The sequence below is a fragment of the Peromyscus leucopus genome, chromosome 1, assembly GCF_004664715.2.
Source record: "Peromyscus leucopus breed LL Stock chromosome 1, UCI_PerLeu_2.1, whole genome shotgun sequence".
Taxonomy (NCBI): Eukaryota; Metazoa; Chordata; class Mammalia; order Rodentia; family Cricetidae; genus Peromyscus; species Peromyscus leucopus.
Window position 1 is genome coordinate 53,714,559 of NC_051063.1, and position 22,863 is coordinate 53,737,421.

Genomic DNA, 22,863 nt, shown 5'->3' on the forward strand with positions numbered 1-22,863 from the left:
ATTTACACACATCCAAGTCTGAAAATCTCGTATCCAACTTAAGGGTAATTTGAACCCACTCTAATGTTTAGTGATAGAAGAGACAAACCCTAAACCCAGATTGGTGGTGGTTCCCATGAACTGGGGCGGCAGAAATCAGTGTCTTTGCCTTGTGGTGGTGACACTCCCTATGAATGTGGTATAAGGTGGGAAGGAGACGGCTGAAGTGGACATAACAACCTTTTTAGGGTAGTCAGGCCAAGCAGGGCAGAGGTGTCACCAGGTAGAAATCAAAGTTGTCCAGTGTCTGTATTAAATAAACTAGCAGCTTTATTATCTTTGAGGCCTGGCTCATCACTTAAGGAGATTTTTAAGTCCTTGAGGGAGAAACACCTGTAGAAAATGGTGAAGACCAGGGAATAGGCCTTGGGAATCTTGAACTGGCACCACAGTGAGTGTCTGGTCAGCTTGGGAGACAGATGTCACAAAAGTGAGGAGAGGCTCCCCCTGTGGCCTCTGTTGCTCCCTGTTCAGTCCTTTCAGTTCCTGGGTTACACGGGCCTCCATTGCCAGCCACTCTGCTCCAGAGGTGGGACCTCCTCTGCCCTCCTCTTTGGTTTGTTGCTGTAATCGTCTCCGGGCACGCCGCCTCCCCTGCCACACTTGGTGCCACAAGGCACAGCGCCAGCTCACTGACGACGGGTGTAACGTCTCCTTCCCTGTCTCCCCCTGAGACCCTTCTCCAGCCACTTCAGGTTCCGTGGGCTTCTGCTCAGCCAGCTTCTCCAGACACTTTGCAGTCATCAGGGGCAGCTCCCCTGGTGGTCCAGAGCTCAAGGCCCTGTCCTGAGGTGTCTCTGAAGCTCTGTTACCATTTCTCCCACCCCATTTTCACTACGGTCCCCTGCACATCCCTGTGGCTCCTCCTCCCCCTCCTCACAGCTCTCTTCTTGCCCATCTAGTCTCTGTCTTTTGTTTGTCCCTCCCAGGGGAGAGTCTTTGCTTCTGGCCCCTTCCGACCGCGGTCTCTTGGTTCCCTGTTCTATATGGCATCCAAGCGCTTCCTTTAACACACGCACCAGAGCCACGGTAATCTGAGGAAAGGGGGCAGGGGGCAGGGGGATGAGCTTGGCAGACAGCAGGGAGCTAGGGGAACTGGGCTGCAAGAGTGGGAGCAGTCCCCAGTCGCGGCCCCGGGAGGAGCGCTGCTGGTACTGGAGACTTCGGCAGTAACTGGCCGCCGCCCCGCAACAGCTCTGCAGCCGCCTAGCCACCCGACTGGTTACATTAGCGGCAACATTGTGACTCAGGTCAAAGGGGTCCTGGAGATTCATGGGGCCAAGGCGCAGCCCCTCCCAAAGATCAGAAGGCAGGCCCCCTGCCACCAGCAATGCCTGACCTTCCCGCAGGGACAGCAGGGAGCCGGAAAGATCCCAGCCAGAAACACAGGAGAAGAACTGGGCCAGCAGGGAACCTGGAGGAGGCAGATTAGGAAAAGGGGGTCACTTAGAAGCCATAACTGGGATGTCCCTGCAGCTACTTCAGTAGGACTTTCTTCCCTTCTTAGGGCTTCAGAAGTGTCCAGAGAAACCAGCTCCTTAGCCACGTCCTGCCCAGATGCTGTTGCTTACCCTGGAGAGCAGTATAACTAGGGAATACACCTCTTACTTGCCCAAGATATGGTTTTTTCATCCTTAAAACAGCAGCCATGGGCTACTGTGAAGACCATGCCTTGCACTTGAGTATGATAAATATTTCCTATTCTAGAGCTTAGTATCACTATCAGTTCTCTCTAGATACCCCAAACTCACTGAGAGGCTCTACGTTGGTACTGGGCTCCAATCGTGAGGCATCCTTTGGGAAACTACAGTCCCAGCCATCAACTTCTACCTGCTCCCCTTCACCTGTGACAGTAAGAAGAAAGGGTCAGGCTGGAAGGAGGAAGACTGGGGAGGAACGGGTAGAAGATGGGGTGATAAATGAGATCTCATTCCAGGGGTTCTGAAGTGTGAGGGGGTGAGAAGAAGCTGAGGTAATAGCGTTAAGTAGAGGTTGTTCTGCAGTACCTGATTTCTGGGTGAGCTGGGCCACAGTAGGAAGCACTGGAGGGTCTCTGGTCTGAAGGAAGTAGATTACTAGCAACGTCAAGGCGTAGTTATTGAGAAGGGGGCCACCCCCTGGATAAAAACCAATAATTCCAATTAGGAAGAAGTATGTATAAGCCCTGGTTCCTGGGCCCACTTCTTTTTTTTCTCTGTCCTCATCCTCACCTGACAGCCCATTATGCTGAGCCCAGCAGCGTACAGTATACACAAGGGGCCGGACTCGACCATCCATCTCAGAGCAGAGATTCAGGAAACGGGAGTTATAAAGGGCCAGCCTGGGACAATGGAAAAACAAAGTTGTTATGGTGTAGGAACTCTTAAGACCTAATATCCCACCATCCTTCATTACAGACTTAAGACCAATAAAATAAGATCCAAAGAGTCTTCCCAAAACACTGGTCTCATGAAGGGATATACAAAAGAACATTAAACAGATTTAGGGATGTGGCCAAATGGTGGGACATTTGCCCAGTGCTGGTGAAGCCTTGTGCTGGATCGGGGCTTGGAGTATGTATCAACAGAACCTGAGGCAACATGACATTCCATATGTTCATCCTATACAGTCACCATTCATAAAACATGCTGTTTATATCGGACTGCTCAACAGCTAGGTAAGCATTTCCTGTAATCCCAGCACTCAAGAGGTTAAATAGGGTTAAATGGGGAGCCTGTCTCAAAAGATACAAGACCAGTGAGAGGGCTCAAGTAAGTAAGAGCCTGCCACCAAGACTGACACCCTCGCCGGGCAACGGTGACACACGCCTTTAATCCCAGCACTCGGGAGGCAGAGCCAGCAGATCTCTGTAAATTCAAGGCCAGCCTGGTCTACAGAGTGAGATCCAGGACAGGCACCAAAACTACACAGAGAAACCCTGTCTCAGAGGAAAAAAAAAAGACTGACACCCTAAGTTCAATGCCTAGCACTCGTGTGTTACAAGGAGAGAACTGACTCCCACAAGTTGTTATCTGACTACAGAGATGAGATATGCACAAACACATAATTTTAAATTTTTTTGAAACAAAAAACACTGTTCAGAGCCTTTTGGGGGAGAAGCAAAGTAGCAAGAAAACTTTACTCACTGCAAAGTGACAGAGATCAAAAAGAGATATGTGGACCACATGACAGAGTCCTCAGGGACCCCATTATTATTTGGGGCTTCCTTTTATGAGGTTCAAGAGAAGGCGTCAGGTTGTGTAGAGCTTAATATACAAAGAAACAAAGTATGGATAGGAGAGAAAGAGGGGGAGAAACCTGTTTACTTTTAACCTAACAGTTCCCAAATTTTTATAACTACAGAACTCTTTCCTATACCTTTAACCCCAACAGAGGAGGCAAAGGCAGGTGGGCCTCTGAGCTCAAGGTCAGCCTTGTCTACATAGTACGACTATCTTAAACAAAACCAACAACAAAAAAGCAGTACGCAGAATCAGGCATAGTAACACATGCCTATCATCCCAGGAGTCAGGAGGCTAGGGCAGGAGAACCGACGGCTGGGGGCCAGTATGGATAACAGGGCAAGACCCTGAGACACACAAAGTATTCCAAAGAAAACAACATTGAGATGGAAGCTAGAAAGGACATAATTGGAAGAAAGGAGGACTGAACCAAAGAAGAAAACCTCAATTCCAAGTCAGGACTCCTCCTCATATATCCCAGAACTTAAGAGCAGCCTTCCTCAACCCCACCATGAAAGTACCGGTTACTGAGGGAGATGTCTCCATGAAGACCTGAAGGCCGATGGCAGAACTTGACCACAGGGCGCCGGGCCGAGGGCACAGTCTGGACTCTGTAAACTCCAGGGACACAGCCCCGGAGAATAGAGCCTACCATCTCTAGCACTGCTGCCGCCTCCTCCTTCTCGTCCTTTGAAGCTTCTGCTAACTCTAGGGCCTTCCCCAGTTTCTCCTCTCCCCTCTCGTCCTGTAGTGGCGAAACTGGAGGCAGGGACTGGGGAGAAGTGACGGTGTCAGAGCCCAAAGCAGAATCTGGTGTCTGTGGTGCCAGAGAAGATGTGGTTTCCAAGTCCAGGACCTCAGAATCTTGGAGAGAAGTTGGAGACGGTGAGTCCAGAGGAGAAGCTGGGGTACAGGCCAGCGCATGACGATCCAGGGAAAAAGCAAGTGCTGAGTCCACGGATGGAGGTGATGGAGCCTTGAGAGTCTGTGGGGCTGGCTGTAGATGGAGAGGAAAAGGAGTGAATACCCGTCTCTTCCACTGTCCTCTATGTACAGGCTTTACTCTGCAGCTTTACATAACTCATTCTCAACAGAAGCCAGGCAATGGTAGTGCATGCCTTTGATCCCAGCACTCAGGAGGCAGAGGCAGTGGATCTCCAGCCTGGTAGATACAGTGAGTTCCAGGACAGCCAAGGCTGTTATACAGAGAAACATTGTCTCAAACAAACAAAAAAAAAAAAGGACAAGGTATCTTACTGTGTAGCTCAGGTTGACCTTAAACTTTCTTCTTTTTATTTTATGTGTTGTGTGTTTTACCTGAATGTATGGATGCAATGTCTGGAACTAGAATTACAGACAGTATGAGCTACCATGTTTGTGCTGGAACTCCAATCCTGGTCCTCTGGAAGAGCAGCCAGTGCTCTTAACCATTGAGGCTTCTTTGCAGCCCCATGGCCTTTAACTTTTCACAACCCTCCTGTCTCAACCTCCCAAGTGCTGGGATTTAGAGTCATACTTTAAATTAACCTGACAACCAGAGCTGTCCAAAAGATTCCCAAAACATATAGCCTATTGCTATTGCCCTTGGTTGCCCTTCACCCCCAGAAGCAGAAGGTCAGTGCCTACTGCAGAAGACACCATGCACTTAAGAAACAAGATCCGGGGCTGGAGAGATGACTGAGAGGTTAAGAGCACTGGCTGCTCTTCCAAAGGTTCTGAGTTCAATTCCCAGCAACCACATGGTGGCTCACTACCATCTGTAGTGAGATCTGGTACCCTCTTCTGGCCTTCAGGGATGCGTGCAGGCAGAACACTGTATACATAATAAATAAATAAATCTTTAAAAAAAATAAAAAATAAAAGAAAGAAAGAAACAAGGCCCAGTGACCCCTGAGCTAGAACTGACCTGAAAGCCTCCTCCCTGAGGACTAGCTTTCATGGCACCAGAAGGCACCATGCAAGCTTCCAAAGGAGGGAGGCTACCAACAGCCCTACCCAGCTATGACACCTTTGAACCATAACGACCAGCACGGCACGATAACCCTAAGGGTGCTGTAGTGGCACACACCCTTTGCAGTAACCAGCAGCTTTTGAACTGGACTTAAGACCTGCTCGCCAAGAGGGTGACCACGGCTGGGAATAGAAACCTATGAACTACTTGGTGCTGGTGAAGTCATGGATATGGGAGGAGAGTCTACAACCATACAATCCCTAACAATAATCTAAACATCTGTCCTTACACCCACAGGTAAGTGTAGTCTTCACCCCTCATCAGAGAAACTTCTCTTTGCAGTAGACACTATTTACAGAAACCACAGCTATGTTCCACAAAATGCAGAGTTGTGGAGCCCAGTCCCAGTGGATACATCTACAAAACACTCCTGCATCTAAGGCCCAGAACATTGTGAATGAAGGAATGGAAGAGTATAAGAGTCAGAAAAACGAAGTTTGCATCAGAAGCCACACCTCCAAGTCTCACCAACATGACTGCCCAAATGTGAGCTAAACAAAAACACTAATGAACACGCCAAAGTGGACAGGAAAAAGCCCACGCCCAGAATTGTTCTCTGACTTCCACATGCCACCCCACCCCAAACACAAAATAAACTTTGTATGTGTGTGTGTGTCATTTTTTTGAGACAGGGTTTCTCTATGTAGTCCTGGCTGTCCCAGAACTCATTCTGTTGACCGGGCTGGCCTCGAACTCAGTGATCTGCCTCCTGAGTGCTGGGATTAAAGGCGTGTACCACCACAATCAGCTATAAACTTTTAAAAAAGAGTATGGGGCCAGTATCCAATGCAGGTCCCACCCAGCCACACAGCCTTTGCTCCAGTCCAGGCCTGGTAGGTGCAGCTCTCACCTTCAACACAGAAACTTCTTCTTCTTGCAGCAGACAGAGACCATTACAGAAAGCCACGACTCATCAAAATGCAGAGAACAACTGACCAAGGGGTGCCTAGCCCCGATAAACATATAACACAACTTCTACACCTAAGGCTCAGGGAACATTGAAAAAGAAGGGGAAGAAAGACTATAAAAGTCATAAGACCAGGATGATTGTGTCTTCCATATATGACAGAGAACTACACCCACAAAATGTCAACAATATGGCTGCACAAATGAATTCAGCAGGTTGTATTTATATAATTATCCATTTACACATATGTAACAATAAAAAGAGGCTATGAATTTGAGGGGAAAACAGGAACAGTTGGAGGGAGGGGGAAACTGTAAATATAGTACACATACATGAAATTTTTAAAAAACTATTTTTACAGCCGGGCGGTGGTGGTGCACACCTTAATCCTAGCAGGTAGGAGGCAGAAGCAGGCAGAACTCTGTGAGTTCAAGGCCAGCCTGGTCTACAAAGCAAGTTCCAGGACAGTTTGGACTGTTACACAGAGAAACACTTATCTCAAAAAAACAAAGCAAAAATAGTAACAATTTTATTTAAAAGTATGGACCTATAGTCCAGTGTAGTAGAACACGTTTCTTTTCTTTTCTTTTTTTTTTTTATTCTTTTATTTATTTATTATGTATACAGTGTTCTGTCTGCATGTATCCCCACAGGCCAGAAGAGGGCACCAGATCTCATTACAGATAGTTGTGAGCCACCATGTGGTTGCTGGGAATTGAACTCAGGACCTTTGGAAGAGCAAGCAGTGCTCTTAACTTCTGAGCCATCTCTCCAGCCCTAGAACACGTTTCTAACCACCAATCCTAACTAGAAGTGGTGCCACACACCTATAATCCTAGCACTTGGTAGGGTAAGGCAGGAAGATCTACAGTTGAGGCCAAACTGAGCTACAAAGTAAGTACCAGGACAATCAGGACTACATCATTAAAACCCTGTCTCAAAAATAAGACAGCTCAGCAGTAACAGTGCTGTTCTTGCAGAGGAACCAGCTTCAGTCCCTAGCACCCAGATGGTGGCTAACATCCCCTGCAACTCAAGGGGGATCTGTTGCCCTCTTGTGACTTCCCGAAGTATCAAGCATACATGTAAACAAAATACTCATAATGTGCATGTGCAAAGGCCCTGGGTTCAACCCCAACACAACAAAGAACACACCCTCTCTAGAGGAAGGTCTATAGGAATTCTATTTCTACACAACTTTTCTAAGAACCTAGAACTGCTCTAAAAAAGAACTGTGCATAAGAAAAAAGAACAAAACAAACAACAAAAGAACAACTTTCCTATTGCAGAAACCATCTGTAAGTTACGTATTACGAAACACAAGAGCTGGCAGAGTGGTGCACACCTGCAACCCCAGCATGTCTGCAGAGGCAGAAAGGACAGTAAGGTCTACATGGCAAGTTCCAGGCCAGGAAGGGATACATAGTCTCAACTACCCCTCTATACAGATAAGCAAAAAGATAATCCCCAAATTACCTTACTGTGTATCTTTTTATATATTCTCTCCAAGTAAGATCACATACAAGGGTGAACACAATGTTGAATGCCTTTAATCCCAGCACTTGGAAGGCAGAGGAAGGCGGATCTCTGTGAGTTCCAGGCCAGCCTGGTTTACATAGCAAGTTCCAAGCCAGCCAGGGCTACATAGTGAGACCTTGTCTCAAAAAACCCACAATAAACAAAATCCAGTAACACAGAATTTTGAAATGTTTTATCTTCCTGTCACAACTGTTATCTATCCCATGCCAACTCACTTTCATTCCATCTAATGCACATCCGTATCCACATTTCCACAATTACAGTAATATTCTGGATTAGTACTATTATGAATGTTTTATAATCGTAAAACTAAAAAACATGCAACTTTGGGTAAAGCATTTGCCAAGTCACCATAACTGCATGCTCTCCTGCTCACTCACCTGCGTCTCTTCCGTATCACCCAGATCCAAGAAGAGGTCCAGATCACAGCCATGAACATCAAAGCTGTTCACAGAAGAGCCAAAAGGATGGACCACACAGCCTAGGTACCAAAGAATCAAGATCAGAAGACAGCAGAGGGCCAGCACAGTGGCGCAGAAAGTAAAGGCACTTGCCACCAGGTCTGACAACCCGAGTTCGATCCCCAGGACCCATGGAGTGGACGAAGAGCACCAACTCCTGAAAGTTACCCTTTGACCTCTATAAGCATGTGTGTCTCTTGTGCGCACACATGAAGAGGGGTCAAAAAGACGGGAAGGTGCAGAAGGTTCAAGAGCAAACATACTGGGGGACAGAGGCGGAAGAGCCAGCACATGAAACACCTTCAGCTGCAGGGACTAGGGGTTCAAACGGAGGGGCAGGTACCAACAGAGGTATCAGAGAGAGCTCAGACTTAGAGCAGGGGACTCACCAGGGAAGAACTCTGTGAAGACCTCCTGCATCAGCGCCACAACAAGACTCCGAAGCTGCCGCTCAGCCTCAGACAACTCCCTCAGCTCCACCAGCTTTACCATCTGTGCCTCCACATCTGGGGCCTCGGCCAGTGCTTGGGCCAGCTGTCGGCTATTTGAGTCCACTCCTTTGGGAGACTTGGAGGCTGGGCTCTGGAACTCCTTCTGCTCCCTGGGCCGAACACGCAGTCCATGTTCCCCCAGCCTGTGCTTGGGCTGTGATAAGACAGCCTCCCGAGCACTTATATCACCCATCTCCACGATGGCAAACACCCCCTGGCAAACCACACAAGAGCAAGGATCATGGCTTGGCAATCAAGAATTCAAGCATGTTTTAACAGTAGAGGAGAATCTTTGACATGGGAACCAACCCATACACTGGAAATATTTATTTGCTGTTTTTGTAAAAGGGAACATATTTAGTTAGATGAGTAATCGTCACTCTTATCCCATACATTTTCATTCCTGGTTGCCAATTAAAACCTCATCTACTGTCTTCTATATTTCACAACGACTTGATTTCAGAAGTTAAAATAAGACCCACCTAGCCATACTTGGTGGTACATGCCTGTCATCCCAGACTGAGGAGGTAGAGGCAAGGCCTGGGGAGATGGCTCAGGCAATAAAGGCACATGCCACCTAATCCAATGATGTGAATTTGAGCCACCAGCTCCCACATGGCAGAAGAAGAAAACTGACGACTGAAAGTTGTTCTCTGACTTCCATGTCTGTTCCACACATTCCCCCACTCCCTACCACACAGACACACTAAACACATAAAATGTAGTTAAGGGGTTGGAGTGATGGCTCAGAGGTTAAGAGCACGGAATGCTTTTTCAAAGGACCTGAATTTGGCTCCCAGCACCTCCACAGCAGGTCACAACTATCAGTTACTCCAGCTCTAGGGAATACAATGCCTTCTGTCCTCCAAGGGCACCAGGCACAAACATGCAGGTAAAAATTCATACACATAGTAAGTCTTTTAAAAAAATAAAATGCAATCAAAAAATTTAAAGGGGTTGGAAAGATGGCTCAGTAGTTAGGAGTTTGGTTCACAGTTGCCTGTGACTCCAGGTCTAGGGGATCAGATGCCTTCCTAGAGTCAAAGGCACTTGTGCACAAATCCACACACAGATAAACATATACATACATTAACTTAAAACAAAAGAGTCTTAGCCAGGCAGTGGCACACACCTTTAATCCCAGCACTTGAGAGGCTAGAGTAGGCAGGTTTCTGTGAGTTTGAGGCCAGCCTGGTCTACCTATCAAGTTCCAGGACAGACAGCCAGGGCTATAGAGAAAGACCCTGCCTCAAAAAAATAAAAAAGAAAAACTTTTTAAATGGAGAGGAGTGGGCAGGAAGATCAGGAGTTCAAGCTCAGCTACATAGCATGTTTGAGGTCAGCCTGCATGATGTGAGATTCAGTCTCAAAAAACCAAAAACCAGGGCAGGCAGTGGTGGCTCACGCCTTTAATCCCAGCACTCAGGAGGCAGAGGCGGGTGGATCTCTGTGAGTTCAAGGCCAGCCTGGTCTACATAACAAGCGCCTAGCCAGCCAGAGTTACATGGTAAAACCTAGGATTACATGATGAGATCCTGTCTCAAAACAAACAAAATGATGCAATGTTTGATAAGTAAGTCCCCCATAGTTAACTCTGTTGAATGGATTAAATCCAGGGAGTGTAGGAGGTGGCAGAAGCCCCAAAACTAAGCTATTCCGAGTTCTGAAATGTCTACCAAGGACAGACCACATTAGGAGGCTGAAAAAACAGGCTGCTGGTTTCTTTCTTTTCATATGAAGCACACCCATCTGATCCATTAATCCCAAAGCCACTCACTCTACCTTGTCCTTGTCCATGACAATGTTGGCCACAGGGCCAAATGTCTGGAAATACTCAGAAAGCTGAGCAGAACCCACATCCCTGGGAAAGCCGCTGACAAACACACTTCGAAGTCCCTGGGCCTTTCTGGTAGCTCGTAGTTGTACAAGATCCCGGTGCTTCCGGCCTTTCACGTGGGCATCGAGGCTGGGTCCTGCAGAGGCAAGTGTGAGAGACATAAGCATACAAAGGAGGTCTGTTCCCGTGTTCTGCTCTCTGCACATGGAGATCCTGCTCCTTTAAAGACAGACAAAGGGTGACGTAGACGGAGCTGTGGCTCCTTCCACATTTGATATTCTTTCGTTTGTTTTTTTTTTTTTTTTTCTACACAGTGCATTCTCTAAGTGATTTCCTCGAGAAAGGGCTACAGTGCAGGTAGTGCTTGAGCCAATGATATGCATTAAGTCGAGCAACAGCTGCACACCCAAGAGGAATTAACAAGTAATTTGTCCAAGGCCAATATGTAGAACTAAATAAATCAGGTTCCTGACTAATTCTCAAGAGATAAATAGCAGGCATTCCAAATGTATCAGTTTCTCATAGATGATGGAAATGATGGTGCCTACCACATAGGCATCATTCACACACAGCTCTGGCCATCTGGTATGTGGTAAGTGTGGGAAATTAGTTATTAGTATTATCATCAGTCAGCTGCTTGATGCCATTGGAAGCCAAGGGTCTTCTGGTGGACAAGGCAAGACCACCAGAAGACCCTGTTTAGGGGAAATCACATTTCAGATATCAAAAGTAGGATCTGAGATGTCACCGAACCCCTTTCGGTGTCACAGAATGACTCAGCCCACCTTTCCAAGCCCTTTTCCTCACTGGCACCTTCTGCACTCACTCAGGCCAGGCTCTTTCACTCATCCTCCACTGGGGAGTCTCCAATTGAATTACCGCCTTCTCTGTGATGCCTCAGCTCTGTAAACATATCCATGGCGGACTGAAACTGTCTCAGTCCAGACTATGAGTTCCTGAATCCCTTCCCCGACTCCAGAGACCATCAAAGTGCCAGGCACAGAGCAGAGGTGTCCAGTAAACGTTTGAAAAGGAATAATGAATGAACCTTTCACTATGGATATTTTGCATCGTCCGAAGAACGGGTGAGACTTTCCCCACTCTGCAATGCCCTGGGACGTACTGAGTGAAAACAGAAGTGGATGACCCCAGCGCCAGCAAACACTATAACCTAGATAACCCTAACTTTCACTAACACCTAAAAAGGAGCGCCTGCAACCTCCCCCTTCCCTCACTAGCCACCGCTTACGGTTGGCTGTAGTAATGTCGCAAAGGCAGCAGCGAAAGCGGCCACGAGGCAGCGATACGACATCCGAATCCACCGCCGCCATAGCGACTCTCCGGTATGGACCGCCTACAACCTCTTCCGCCACCAGCCACCACCAGAATTCACAGCTAAAAATCACACTGTGCGGGGAAGTCACTTCCGCCAGTGCTGTAGGAAGTGACGTTTGTGTCCGGCGCTAGCGTATTCCTCCAGAAAACTTGTCCCTAGGTTGAGGGTTCCTGTTCTAAGTCAGTTCCAGGGAAAGCCGCCTATCGACAACGCTTATTGGCCCGAAGAATCGTGAATATTCATTAAGCAGCCACAAAAGCGGGCTTGTTTCTTAACAGCACAGCCCCTTCTTTGCCAAGTGGTGGCAGTTGATCTGTGCCTTCACTTCACCATACAACTGCACCCTCAATCTTTTATTTCACCATGAGAATAGCAGAGGGTGGGTGTTTCCAATCCTTTTGGAGCTCAGGGACTCCCACATCCTCAGGTCAGTTCTTTTCTCTACAGCCGGATCCTTCTGCAGAACAAGTGTTTTCAGCGCTCTTGGTCCCTGTCCCCGCTACTCCCTTTCACCTGGACTCAGTGAGGCAACGGCAGATAGCTACTATCCCAGGCCAAAGTTTCTTCCGCAGTTGTAGCCTGAATGAAGTATATTAACTAGGCCCATTACAAGGTAGCACAACGAAGAAAAGACTACCAGTGCTAAGAGATAAACTCATTTATTCAAGGAAGCGGGATGGGAAGTGCTGCAGATCCCGTCAGGCACAGGAATCAGTCTTGTAGGTTCAGGGAACAGGAAAGAATATGTGAGCTGAGCACAGGGACCATAATGAAATGGAAAGGCTATCAGGTGGACTCAGCAGCTTGTCCTGTGATTATCAGAGCAGTAGACCTTGGGCAGAAAACCAGTCTGTGGCCTTGGCTGAGTCATGGGGCCCTTCTGTCACTAAAGTGTTTAAGAATTGGAGGCCGGGCCGGTGGTGGCACACGCCTTTAATCTCAGCACTTGGGAGGCAGAGCCAGGCAGATCTCTGTGAGTTCGAGGCCAGCCTGGACTACCAAGTGAGTTCCAGGAAAGGCGCAAAGCTACACAGAGAAACCCTGTCTTGAAAAACCAAAAAAAAAAAAAAAAAGAATTGGTTGAACTTACCAGCTGTCCCCCATTGGACCCTGCTCAGGTATCTGATCCTTAGTGCCAAACCAAGAAAGCAGACCGAACAAAAAACAGTATCCTGCACACTCAACAGTGGAGGCAGGTGCTGACACTGGGTGTACAAATCCTGGGCAGCAGTCTGGATATGTACACCACTGAGCCTGACTGTAAAGTCCTGCAGCACCACACCCATAACCACTAAGGTAGAGTGCATCTTTTTGTTTTCAAGACAGGGCTTCTCTGTGTAGCCCTAGCTATTCCGGAAGTCCCTCTGTAGACCAGACTGGCCTCGTACTTAAGAGATCTGCTTGCCTCTGCCTCCCAAGTGCTAGAATTAAAGGCGTGTGTTAACACCACCCAGCTGGTGAGATGCATCTGACCCTGGCTGCTAGTGTTCCCTAGAATGCCTAAATGAAAGTGAAGGCAGGGCTGAGGATAGGTAGCTCAATAGTAGAGCCCTTGAGTAGCATGCACCCGGAGTAAAAGTAGGTAACAGGAAAACATCCTCAGTCTTCTGTGGAGACTCAGAGCCATTACAGAACTTTGAATGAATCTACACCAAGATGCTGCTTAGACTCCAGCCCCAATAGACGCTTGAGTCCCACAAGGAGAGCTGGCACAGACCTCCTCACAGTTCGGCTGCATGTCTCATAAAGCTGTTGCTAGAACAAGTGCCATCTGTATCTTTCTTTGTCCTTTGTCCTCTATTTTCCCTCTCAAAGACACCCCAACACACACAACACACACACACACACACACACACACACACACACCAGTGGCAGAGAACAGCTGAGCCTGAGGAGCTGAAGAAAACAGCTTTTTATTCATCACTATAAGAACCAATTACAGAATCCGAGGTTAAAAAACGGACAAAAGATCTTTATTTCTGAGAATTGGCATATAAAAGGCAGAGGGGGAAAGGGAGGGAAGAAAGAGTGAGCATGGGCTGGGGTTGATGCCAGCTTAGGGCCCTCAAACTCTAATTAGGAAAGTCCGGACACCGGACAGTAAGAGAAACCCCCAATTAGAAAATAAAGACAAAAGAGAGACATGGCAGTGCACTCCCCTTCCCCTGCCAGGTACCACCACCTGATATCTGATACTCTTCCCCGCCTCCATCCCTTTTACAAAGGGAGGTAAAATTTTTAAAAAATTAAAAAACCCTCCTCCCCCCCAGCTGTCCAAACCAAGTGTGGGTCCCAGCCCCCAAATAGGGTAGGTACACACATAGGCAAGTTCCTGTAGGCTGTCCTCTGTCACAGGCATGAGGAAGCCCAAAGAAGGGGAGTTAGTGGCAGCCACACCAGAGGGTGTCCAACCCTCCAAGGACACACACCAGCTTCAACCCCCCCTCACTCCTTGAGGTTTGAATGCCCTGAGCACCCACCCTCTACTTCTCATCCCACCTCCCTCCCCGTAAGATGCTCAATCCTCCAGAACAATGGGCTCATTGGTGCTGGCAGGATGTGCGGGTGCTGGCAGAGAAACTGGGGGCCGAACTCCCAGCAGTGTTGGCTTCACCTTCAAGGGCAGGTTGGGCCTTCGGGCAGCTCGGCGCATTTCCAGGTGAGTTAGAGCCTTCCTTAAAGCCCTGGTCAAAAAGAGCAAGACAGAAACGGGGGAGGGGGGGGGGCTTTATGAGCAGCGACACAGCAGCTAAGACTCCACAGTGAACTCCACTATTCTGGCACCCACATTCTCTGCACCTCTCTTTCTCAGACACCCCCACTTCCAATGCCCCCAACCTGGATTGCCAGTCTCGGTCCCTCCCGGGGTGGACTCCCTCCCTACCTGGTATCCTTTGTGGCCACAAATACCACAGGATTGGGAGCATCAGCAGGGTTTAGTTTCTGACGCTTGGCTGCTGGCTGTGAGCTTGAACGAATCCCGGAGGCCAGAGGCCTTCCATTGGCAGAGAAGGGGACCCCCGCCCCTGCCATCTGGAAAAGGACAGACATGGCGACATAATGAAAGCGCTGCCTCCCTCAGCCTCCTATCAGAAACAAAAAGCGCAGCCATCAGCTTTCCCAACCCAGTGTCAACTCACAGTCTCATAGGAACGCTTCACCATAATGCCCCCCAGGCCTCGGTTCTGTGTCAGCTGGTTTCTGTTGATTGGTGTCTTGGTGCCCCGAGGTGTTTTTGGTTTCAGAGGTGCCTGGGCCACTACCAGTGGGGGCAGGGGAGAGGAAACAAAACGTTCATACCTTCTCTTGCTTATGTAGTTTCCTTACATTCTTTCTTCCCTCTCTACCCTGGCCTAGCAGTTTACCTTGGTCCCATGAAGAGCAGTAACGGAGGAAAAGGCCTATCAAGCTACCTACCCATATTTCAAAGATGACACTGAGTATGTTTTCAGATCACAAAATACTTATGAAAAGGCCTTACTGTGCCAGAAATGGAGCTCAATGGTAAACCACTTGCCCAGAATACATGAGGTTCTGGGTTTTGATCTAGCACCACCACTACCACCAAGACCAAAAAAAAAAAAAAAAAAAATACACACACATACTCATGGTTTGTTCTCAGTGGGAGAGGAAAACTCAGGGGAAGAAAAGGCTCTTGGACAGTCAAGCGGCTGGCAGCCTGGCACCACCCACACTGTTCTCTACCTTCTACCCACCCTAAGTCGAGTGTGGTTCCCATTCCATACCCAGATCTTTGACGATGGTTGCCAAGGGCAGCCGCACCAGAGGGTGAATTTTCAGTGGCGTCTTGGCAGCCTTAGGAAGTCGAATAGAACCTGGAGAAGAAGAAAGCTTCTGGACATTCTGCAGTTTTGTTCTTGCTTTGTGAAATGGTCTTGCTATGCAGCCCTGACTGGCCTAGACCTTGCCATCATCCTCTTAGCTCTGCTTCTCCAGTGCTTGGGTTACAGGCATGCATCACAATACCTAGCCTACGTGAAACAGGGTCCTACTATGTAATCCAGGCTGGAGCTCATTACATAGACCAGTCTGATAGGAACTAGGTAGTTAGATCCTGTCTCAGTCTCCCAGCGCTTGTATTCTAGGTATGCACTACCAGACATAGCAGATCAAAATTTCTGAAGGCACTTTTCACTACCCTAGGGTCAAGAGTTAAATCTTATCTACCAAACACCCTGTGGCCTCCTATCCCTACCGTCATTAAACAACAGAATCTGGCCCAGAGCAACTCTGAACTCATTAGCCATGTGGCTAGTACTACCACTCCAGTCCTTACACTCAGCCTTGATGGCATTGGCATTGATAGGTGCGTAGGGTCTTCGGGCAGCCCTCCTTGGCTGTAACAGGTCTCTGCACATCCGTCTGGCAAGACGAGTCAGCTTTGTGGTCTGGAGCAAGAAAGTTTGCCTGTTCTTAGCCAGCAACTTGGCCCGGTTAGCGCTGGTTGTATAGGGGGAGAGACTCTGGGCTTCGGGTCTGGATAAATGACCTCTTGAGTGTGGCTCCTGGAGGGACGACATAGGACAAAGGGAAATGGCAAGTCAACACTGCAGTTCTTGCCTCCATTTCCCGCAGACAGCAAACTGTTTCTGCCTGATCTCTTTACTGACACTCCGCCCAACCTTCCTGGCTCCCCAACCCTTAGCAAGTGCCCTGTCCATCTGACTGTCTCCATGTAAGGAGTCAGGTTTTCTGACCTTTGCATGCCCACCACTCTCTCCGTACCCAACTGGTCTTGCAGTGGTTCTGTTCTATTTGTTTGTTGAGACAGCTCACCTGGAGCTTACTACACATACTAGGCTGGCCTCAAACTCAGAGACCCACCTGCCTCAGCCACCACACCCAGCTCCCATCCAGTGATTCTTACTGTGGTGCCCCGAGCAGCCCCTTCAAGCTGGGTTGGGGTCTTCAGTCCCCCATACTTCTTCCAGTAAATCCAACAGGAAGCACAAAGGCGGCACTGCATGTTAGGTGGGCCCCAGGCATACCACTGGGCAGACTGTGTGGCTAGAGGAGCATAGAGAGAGGGTTAATGGCCTGGCAGGAAACATGCCACCTGAGCTCCTCAAATTCCTATGCCAGAGAAATAGGCCACCCAAACTCAGCATCCCTGCCCCTCCTTGAAACTCACTGTGGCAGCTCTCACAAGTCAGGCCTTTCTGGAATCCGGCCCCATTCATGCCAGGTTTTGAACCCACGGAAATGATCTGGTTAGGGTTTGGCTTAGTACTAAAGAAGGAAACAAGAGAACACAGAAGTTAGTTAAGGAAATAACTCACTTCTATCTGTCCCTCTTTCTACTCCCTCCCCTCACTCTCTCTGGAATGCTGGGGATTGAACCTAGGGCCTTGTGCATACTAAGCCCATGCTTATCACTGAGCTACAGCTTCTACAATTTGCTTCGGCCTTCTGCTCACCCCCAATCACTAAGGAAGACATCAACTGGGAGAGAAAGGTAAACATTCTCCCCTCCCTGCCACACTTACTAGGTGGGGATGTAGACCTGTTTCAGTTTGCTGTCTGCTTCAGCAGCTTTCAATCTTTTCTGTTAAAAGGAAAAAAAAAAAAAAAACAGAAATTCAGACCATCTCAGTCCAGATGAAACCAAACAAACCAAAAGGCAGAGAGAGGTAACCAGGTGACTTCTGGTCCAGCCTCCCAGCCCTAACCCATACCTGCTGAATATACCGATCTGTGGTTTTCCACATGTAATAAAACTGGACTATGCTTGCAAGTGACTTCCAGGGTAGCTAAGAAGAGCAACAAACAAAGGATGAGGTGGCACCTGGCCCTAGGTCCCGACTCCCTCTTCTCACCTCTTTTTCTAGTTCTATTCACTTACAAAGTCCTGGCGGATATCATTGAAATCTTTCCCGTACTTCTCTAGGGCCTCTTCAAATAGCATGGCTTCAGAAGCAGACCACTCCTCCATCTCATCTCGACAGAGCACTGGGCCCCCCTGTGGCACCAGGGTTGACATGGCCTTGGCCAAGTCATAGCCATTCTTTTGTAATGTGTCCATGGCATGGAACTACCAAAAACAGAAAAGGAAGCTGATGACTCGCTGATCTTTAAGCACTCCTACTCTCTCCATGACTCCCTCCTCTCCTGCCCCGATGAGCCCAACTGCCCAGCAACTTGTGCTTACCAGGGTTATATCTCGGGACGCAGCGGCTGCACTCATGTGCAAGCTCGGCTGCCGAATGGAGCTGCTGCAGTCTAGGGCTCTTGCAAAGGTTCCCACAGCTCTACGGAAAGATTGAGAAGTCAAGAAGGGAAGTAAAAAGTTCAAACAGGCTCAGCAACTAAGGAGAAAAAAGAAAAAGCACCCAGGCCTAAAACAAAGCCCACATATGAAAATGGATGGGAGGCAGAACTGGGTTTATTCCTCCCCAGCCCATCTTCCTGATCCACCCACCCTCACCGGGCCACCACGAGAAACTGATCAATTTGCCGGTCTGTGAGAGGGTTGTCTGGGTCCCAGACTTTCATCTCCATCTTCTGTTGGTTTCGATTATCCGATTCGCCTGAGGCACCAAGCAATAGCATCACCAGGGAGGGAGAGAGAGGGAAATAACTTAGTCACTCACAGTAACTCTTCCTCCTCTTCTCCGCTTGGATTCTTTTTTCTTTTTTGTTGTTGTTTTCCCAAGAAAGGGTTTCTCTGTGTAGCCTTGGCTGTCCTGGAACTCGCTCTGCAGACCAGGCTGGCCTTGAACTCACAGAGCTCCGTCAGATTCTATCAGTCACATCAAGCCTCAGAATCCCCTCCCAACTGTGCCCATTTGTCTCTTTCGGGTTCCTAAGTCCCATTCTGTCGGGGTCACAACAGAAAACCTAGCAGATTTTGCAGATCCCCCAGGTCATGTGATTCACAGGAAGTTATGCTCAAGCACTTCCATTCTGTGGCTTACCCTCTGCCAAGCGATCTGGAATCTCAGCTTGGAATTTGCAACCAACTCTGATCTCCCCTTGATCAGCTAGAAGTGTCTTCTGCACAGGATCAAACACCAGTGAGTAAAAAAAGCAGTCCTAAAAAATGAGGAGATAGAAAGTTAGTGGGCAGAATCCACATGGGCAGTGCGGTACATCCAGACTCCGCAGCTGGGAGGTCTATCAACCCTTTACCTCTTTGTTTGTCCTGAGTTTAGGGGCAACACCCCTTCCCCTCCCTCTCCTCACAATACCTCCTTACCTCTTTTTCCAGATACTGGTTCAAGATATCTGTCTCATTCAAGAGAGTTACACTGCACTTCCCCCTAAGACAGGCCAGAAAGTACTGAATGAGCAACACATACCCTCTTATCTACCACCTCTAACACACCACCCCCTTCTCTCCATCTTCCAAATAAGGACACAGAGGCCACAGGGACCCTGATCCTCCTATACCTTATGTGGGTGGCTGGTAACGATTCAAACTGCCGAGAAAGAAAAAGCTCTCGGTGCTTCAACTGATGTCTCTGCTGCTCCGAGACCCCTGGCTGCTTTGATTCCTCCTCAAATTCCCCTAGAATATTAAGGAGGAAGACACAAACTCAGGAGCTAATTTGGAAAGAGGGTACTTTGGGATGGCCAAAGTCCAGGTAAAGGACATCCTACCTCAGCTGTTGTATCTCACTTTCCTCAGACATCTCACCCTTACCTACCAGCTTTCCCTTTTGGCCTTATGCCTGTAGTGGATGCTCAGTCCTCTCTTTAATTCCATCATGGGGAGAACTGTATAAGGATGCCACAGAAATGCACCCCAAATCTAGCTGCCAATACTGATACTATGCATAAAGTACAAATGTAGTCATAATACAGTATGTCACATTCTTGCTCAACTAGCCTGAGGTCCTAGAATCCAGTTAAGATGTGAGAGCAGCACCCAGGGTTTATTTACTAGCTCTTCATACTTCAGGACTCTTTGCTGTGTCTGAAACATTACATGCAACCTAACTCTCCTTCTCTTTCTACTTGGTTAGTAATAGTTTGTGGGGCTTTCGAGAAAAGTACCTCTCAAACCAGTGCCAAGACCTTCCTCCTCAAGAGGCAGCAGCTTGCACTGAAATCTTGGTGGACACAGTTAAACCTGGCTAAATGCCAAACAAAGTGGGCGGGGATAGAAAACTTAAGCACTTGTTCATTGGTGCATTGTTCCCCGGAAGAACTGGGTGTAAGATGGGGGGGGGGGTTGTGTCTCTATGTAGAGGGCTCCACCTCTCAGGAGTGTGCTCTAGGAAACCCAGGGCTAGGAGGGCCACACCCCCCACCCCTTTTGATTGGACAAAGCCAAGGTCAGCCCCTGCAAGATGGAGCTGGAAACCCTAAAGGGCCAGGAAACTTGGTAGGCCCAGCTCCATTAACCCTTTCATGACTGTGGCCCGAAAAAATAAATTTAGGAAAAAGGGGGAAAGAAGTTAAATCTAAATGAAAAAAAATCAGAAAATGAAAAGCATAAAGGGAATGCAGACAAAGCAAAAAGTATGGCAGATGCTAAATGGAACAGAGAGAAACAGGAGAAGAGAGAAGTTCAAGAGAATTTTCCTGCCTTCTAGCTTCCTATCGTCTCCATCAATGTTCTGGTGTCACCTCTAGACTACAACATAAACCTCTCCCACTATTAGGCAGGCATCTCAAAACACTATCTTTCTCTTCACCTTGACCATCATTCACTAACCACTATCCCAAAGTACCCAAAATGTCCCCACGTACTTCAATTCGCTAAAGCTCTTTTCATTCCCTATCTAATATCTCTCCTCTAACACACATAAGCCACATTCTGACTTCCCTTATCACGGTCTCCCCACCCCGCTTCCAGCCCCAACTTGTAACAACAGGCCTCCCTCTGCAAACCAGGCACTTCCCACCCCCAAACTCAGGCCCTGCCTTGGGCATGTTACCAGGGGAAACACCTGCAGGAACATGTCTAGTCCTGAGATCCCGAGGAGGGGGAGAGGAGTAAGAAATGAAGACACTCACTAGCATTACTGTCAGCCAGGCTGTTGAGGCTACTGGAAATATCCCTTCGCCGGAAAAGACAGACAACCTTTGCTTCCACATTTCCATTTGCAGTCTAAAGGAGAAAGAAAAACAGGGCAATGAAAATTGGCCATTTGAAAGTGGAAGTGCACTATCTCTCTAAGGACCTAAGTCGAAGAGACCAAAAACTTAGCAATAAAGATTTATATTCAAAGATAATTCCAGGACCAATGAGAACGTCTCCACGGAGTTTAAGGTCAGCCTGGTCTTCACAGCAAGTTCCAGGCAACCAAGGCTACATAATAGAGAGATTCTGTATATTTAAAAAAAAAAAAAATACAAAGAGACAGAATTTCTTTGACCCCAAATATGAGAATAATATAAAGCTGCCACTAGCTCTCAGCAGCCTTCCTCCATACATCCAATGAATGAATGTTCACCTGGATAGGCTCTAAGCCTAGGTAAGATTCTCCCTGCCACTTGTAGTTAAAAAGTAAGAGACGGCCTTAGTGGGAGGAGCTTCTACCCCACTCACCTTGTTTAGCTCCTCAATCCGTCTAACCAGGTAAGGATTGCTGGAGGAGTTCTCAAAATAGACGTAATCTGTAGAAGGGGGTGGGGAAGAAACGCGATCAGAGAAGAAAACCAGAGCACCGGGAAGAGAAAGTAGATCTGTGTGGGCCAAAAACAAACAAAATGCTAGGTAGAGATAATGTGGAAATGTGGAAAAGACTTAAGAAAATTATGCCGGGCAGTGGTGGCCCACGCCTTTAATCCTAGCACTCGGAGGCAGAGCCAGGAGGATCTCTGTGAGTTCAAGGACAACCTGGTCTACAGAGCGAGATCCAGGGCAGGCACCAAAACTACACAGAGAAACCCTGTCTCAGGAAAAAACAAAAAGATTAGCTGGACAGTGGTGGCCAACAGCACTCAGGAGGCAGAGCCAGGCAGAGCTCTTCGAGTTCGAGGCCAGCCTGATCTACTACAGAGTGAATTCCAGGACAGCCAGGCTAGACAGAGAAACCCTGTCTCGGGGAGAAAAAAAAAAAAAAAAGGAAAATAACTATCAACCGTCCCAAAAATCCAAGAGAGAGAGAAGAGAGATGAGAACAGGATTTCCCTGGAGTCCATCCACACAACTCTGCACTGGAGTTGCACCCCTGTGTCTGAGAATTGAGTAAATTGTTCACTCCACCTCAGGCCCCACCTTCGTGAACGCACAAGCCGCCAAAGAAAAGAAAACCCCTGAGCGACTGGCTCCCCCGCAGCTGGTCCCGCCGACACTCGGGCCCCTTCCAAGCCAAGCCCACTTCCCGCCCGGGGTACAGTCGCAGGTCTCAGCACTGTTCCGGCTGTAAGCAAGCCTCTGCGGGAGACTCGACTCCCGGTAGCGTCGCCGCCGCGGAACCATAGGTCTCGGTTCCGGTTCCGGTCGGCGCTGCGGCCCGTACGACCCCAGATGTGGCTCCCCCGCGCCTGCGGACACCGAGTCTCCCTGATCCCGGCCCCAACCTCTTCCGCCCGGAGTACTCACCTCCCACCCGGTACATGTTAGCCGCCATGGCCGTTCCCGCCGCCGCCTCCGGCCGCACAAAGAGGTCCGGGAGGCTCGCGGGGGCAAAGCTTGGCTCCAGACGATGCCCCCAGCGCGGGGCTGACGCTTCGCGGAAGTGTCGATGGGGCCCGCGCAGCCGGCACCTCTGCTCGCTCAGCCGTCGCGGTTCATCACGGTTCGCACGACGACGACTCTGCTATAGCCTCACGCCCGGGACACCCAGGCCGGCGCCGGTCTGCTCGGCTTCTTCCGGAACGAGCTCGGTTCCTGCCTGACCTTAGTCAAATTCCGGCTCCTAGCGTGCTCACCGAGTCCCAGCAGACGTCGTGTAGTGCCAGCCGCTGGGAAGGTTTGCCCTGCCCGCGTCCGGGTTCGCCTCCTTCCGGAACACCTTCGGCCGATACGGAGAACAAGGCCCAGCGCTCGGCTCAGGTCGGAGAGCAAGACCCCGCAGATCGGCCACTTCCGGAGGAACTCGGCTCCT

At 48.8% G+C, this 22,863-nt stretch overlaps 2 protein-coding genes across 3 annotated transcripts; both read right to left on the reverse strand.

Moving 5' to 3' along the window:
- Positions 1–287: 287 nt before the first annotated feature.
- Positions 288–11,945, reverse strand: Tut1 (terminal uridylyl transferase 1, U6 snRNA-specific). The gene is given in 10 exon segments (XM_028857938.2): positions 288–839; positions 842–1,453; positions 1,791–1,883; positions 2,046–2,156; positions 2,250–2,359; positions 3,782–4,257; positions 8,098–8,198; positions 8,568–8,883; positions 10,452–10,642; positions 11,756–11,945. Coding segments are annotated over 10 exon segments (2,598 nt in total). The 5' UTR covers positions 11,838–11,945; the 3' UTR covers positions 288–333.
- Positions 11,946–13,739: 1,794 nt separating this feature from the next.
- Positions 13,740–22,854, reverse strand: Mta2 (metastasis associated 1 family member 2). Of its 2 annotated transcripts, none has more exons than XM_028857931.2 (18): positions 22,359–22,854; positions 21,360–21,427; positions 20,825–20,918; positions 19,253–19,370; positions 19,059–19,122; positions 18,778–18,895; positions 18,288–18,390; positions 18,012–18,111; positions 17,706–17,894; positions 17,539–17,613; positions 17,350–17,408; positions 16,995–17,092; positions 16,731–16,870; positions 16,140–16,368; positions 15,589–15,678; positions 14,983–15,101; positions 14,727–14,875; positions 13,740–14,526 (listed from the first exon to the last, which is right to left on the reverse strand). In XM_028857931.2, the coding sequence occupies exons 1-18, from the start codon at positions 22,384–22,386 to the stop codon at positions 14,361–14,363; spliced, it is 2,007 nt and encodes a 668-aa protein (XP_028713764.1). In that variant the 5' UTR covers positions 22,387–22,854; the 3' UTR covers positions 13,740–14,360. The 2 variants fall into 2 exon arrangements, with proteins under 2 accessions (XP_028713764.1, XP_028713765.1); XM_028857932.2 differs by lacking the exon at positions 22,359–22,854 and adding an exon at positions 22,032–22,107 and having other exon boundaries at positions 13,790–14,526.
- Between the last annotated feature and the right edge of the window lie 9 nt (positions 22,855–22,863).

Coding starts and splice junctions, on each gene's coding strand:
- Mta2 (XM_028857931.2), bottom strand. CDS start 22,386: ATGGCGGCTAACATGTACCGGGTGGGAG. Junction 17,895..18,011: donor CGTCCCGAGATATAACCCTG/GTAAGCACAAGT, acceptor TGTTTTTGGTAG/TTCCATGCCATGGACACATT. Junction 16,369..16,730: donor GGGCTGCTCGGGGCACCACA/GTAAGAATCACT, acceptor TCGTCCCTCCAG/GAGCCACACTCAAGAGGTCA.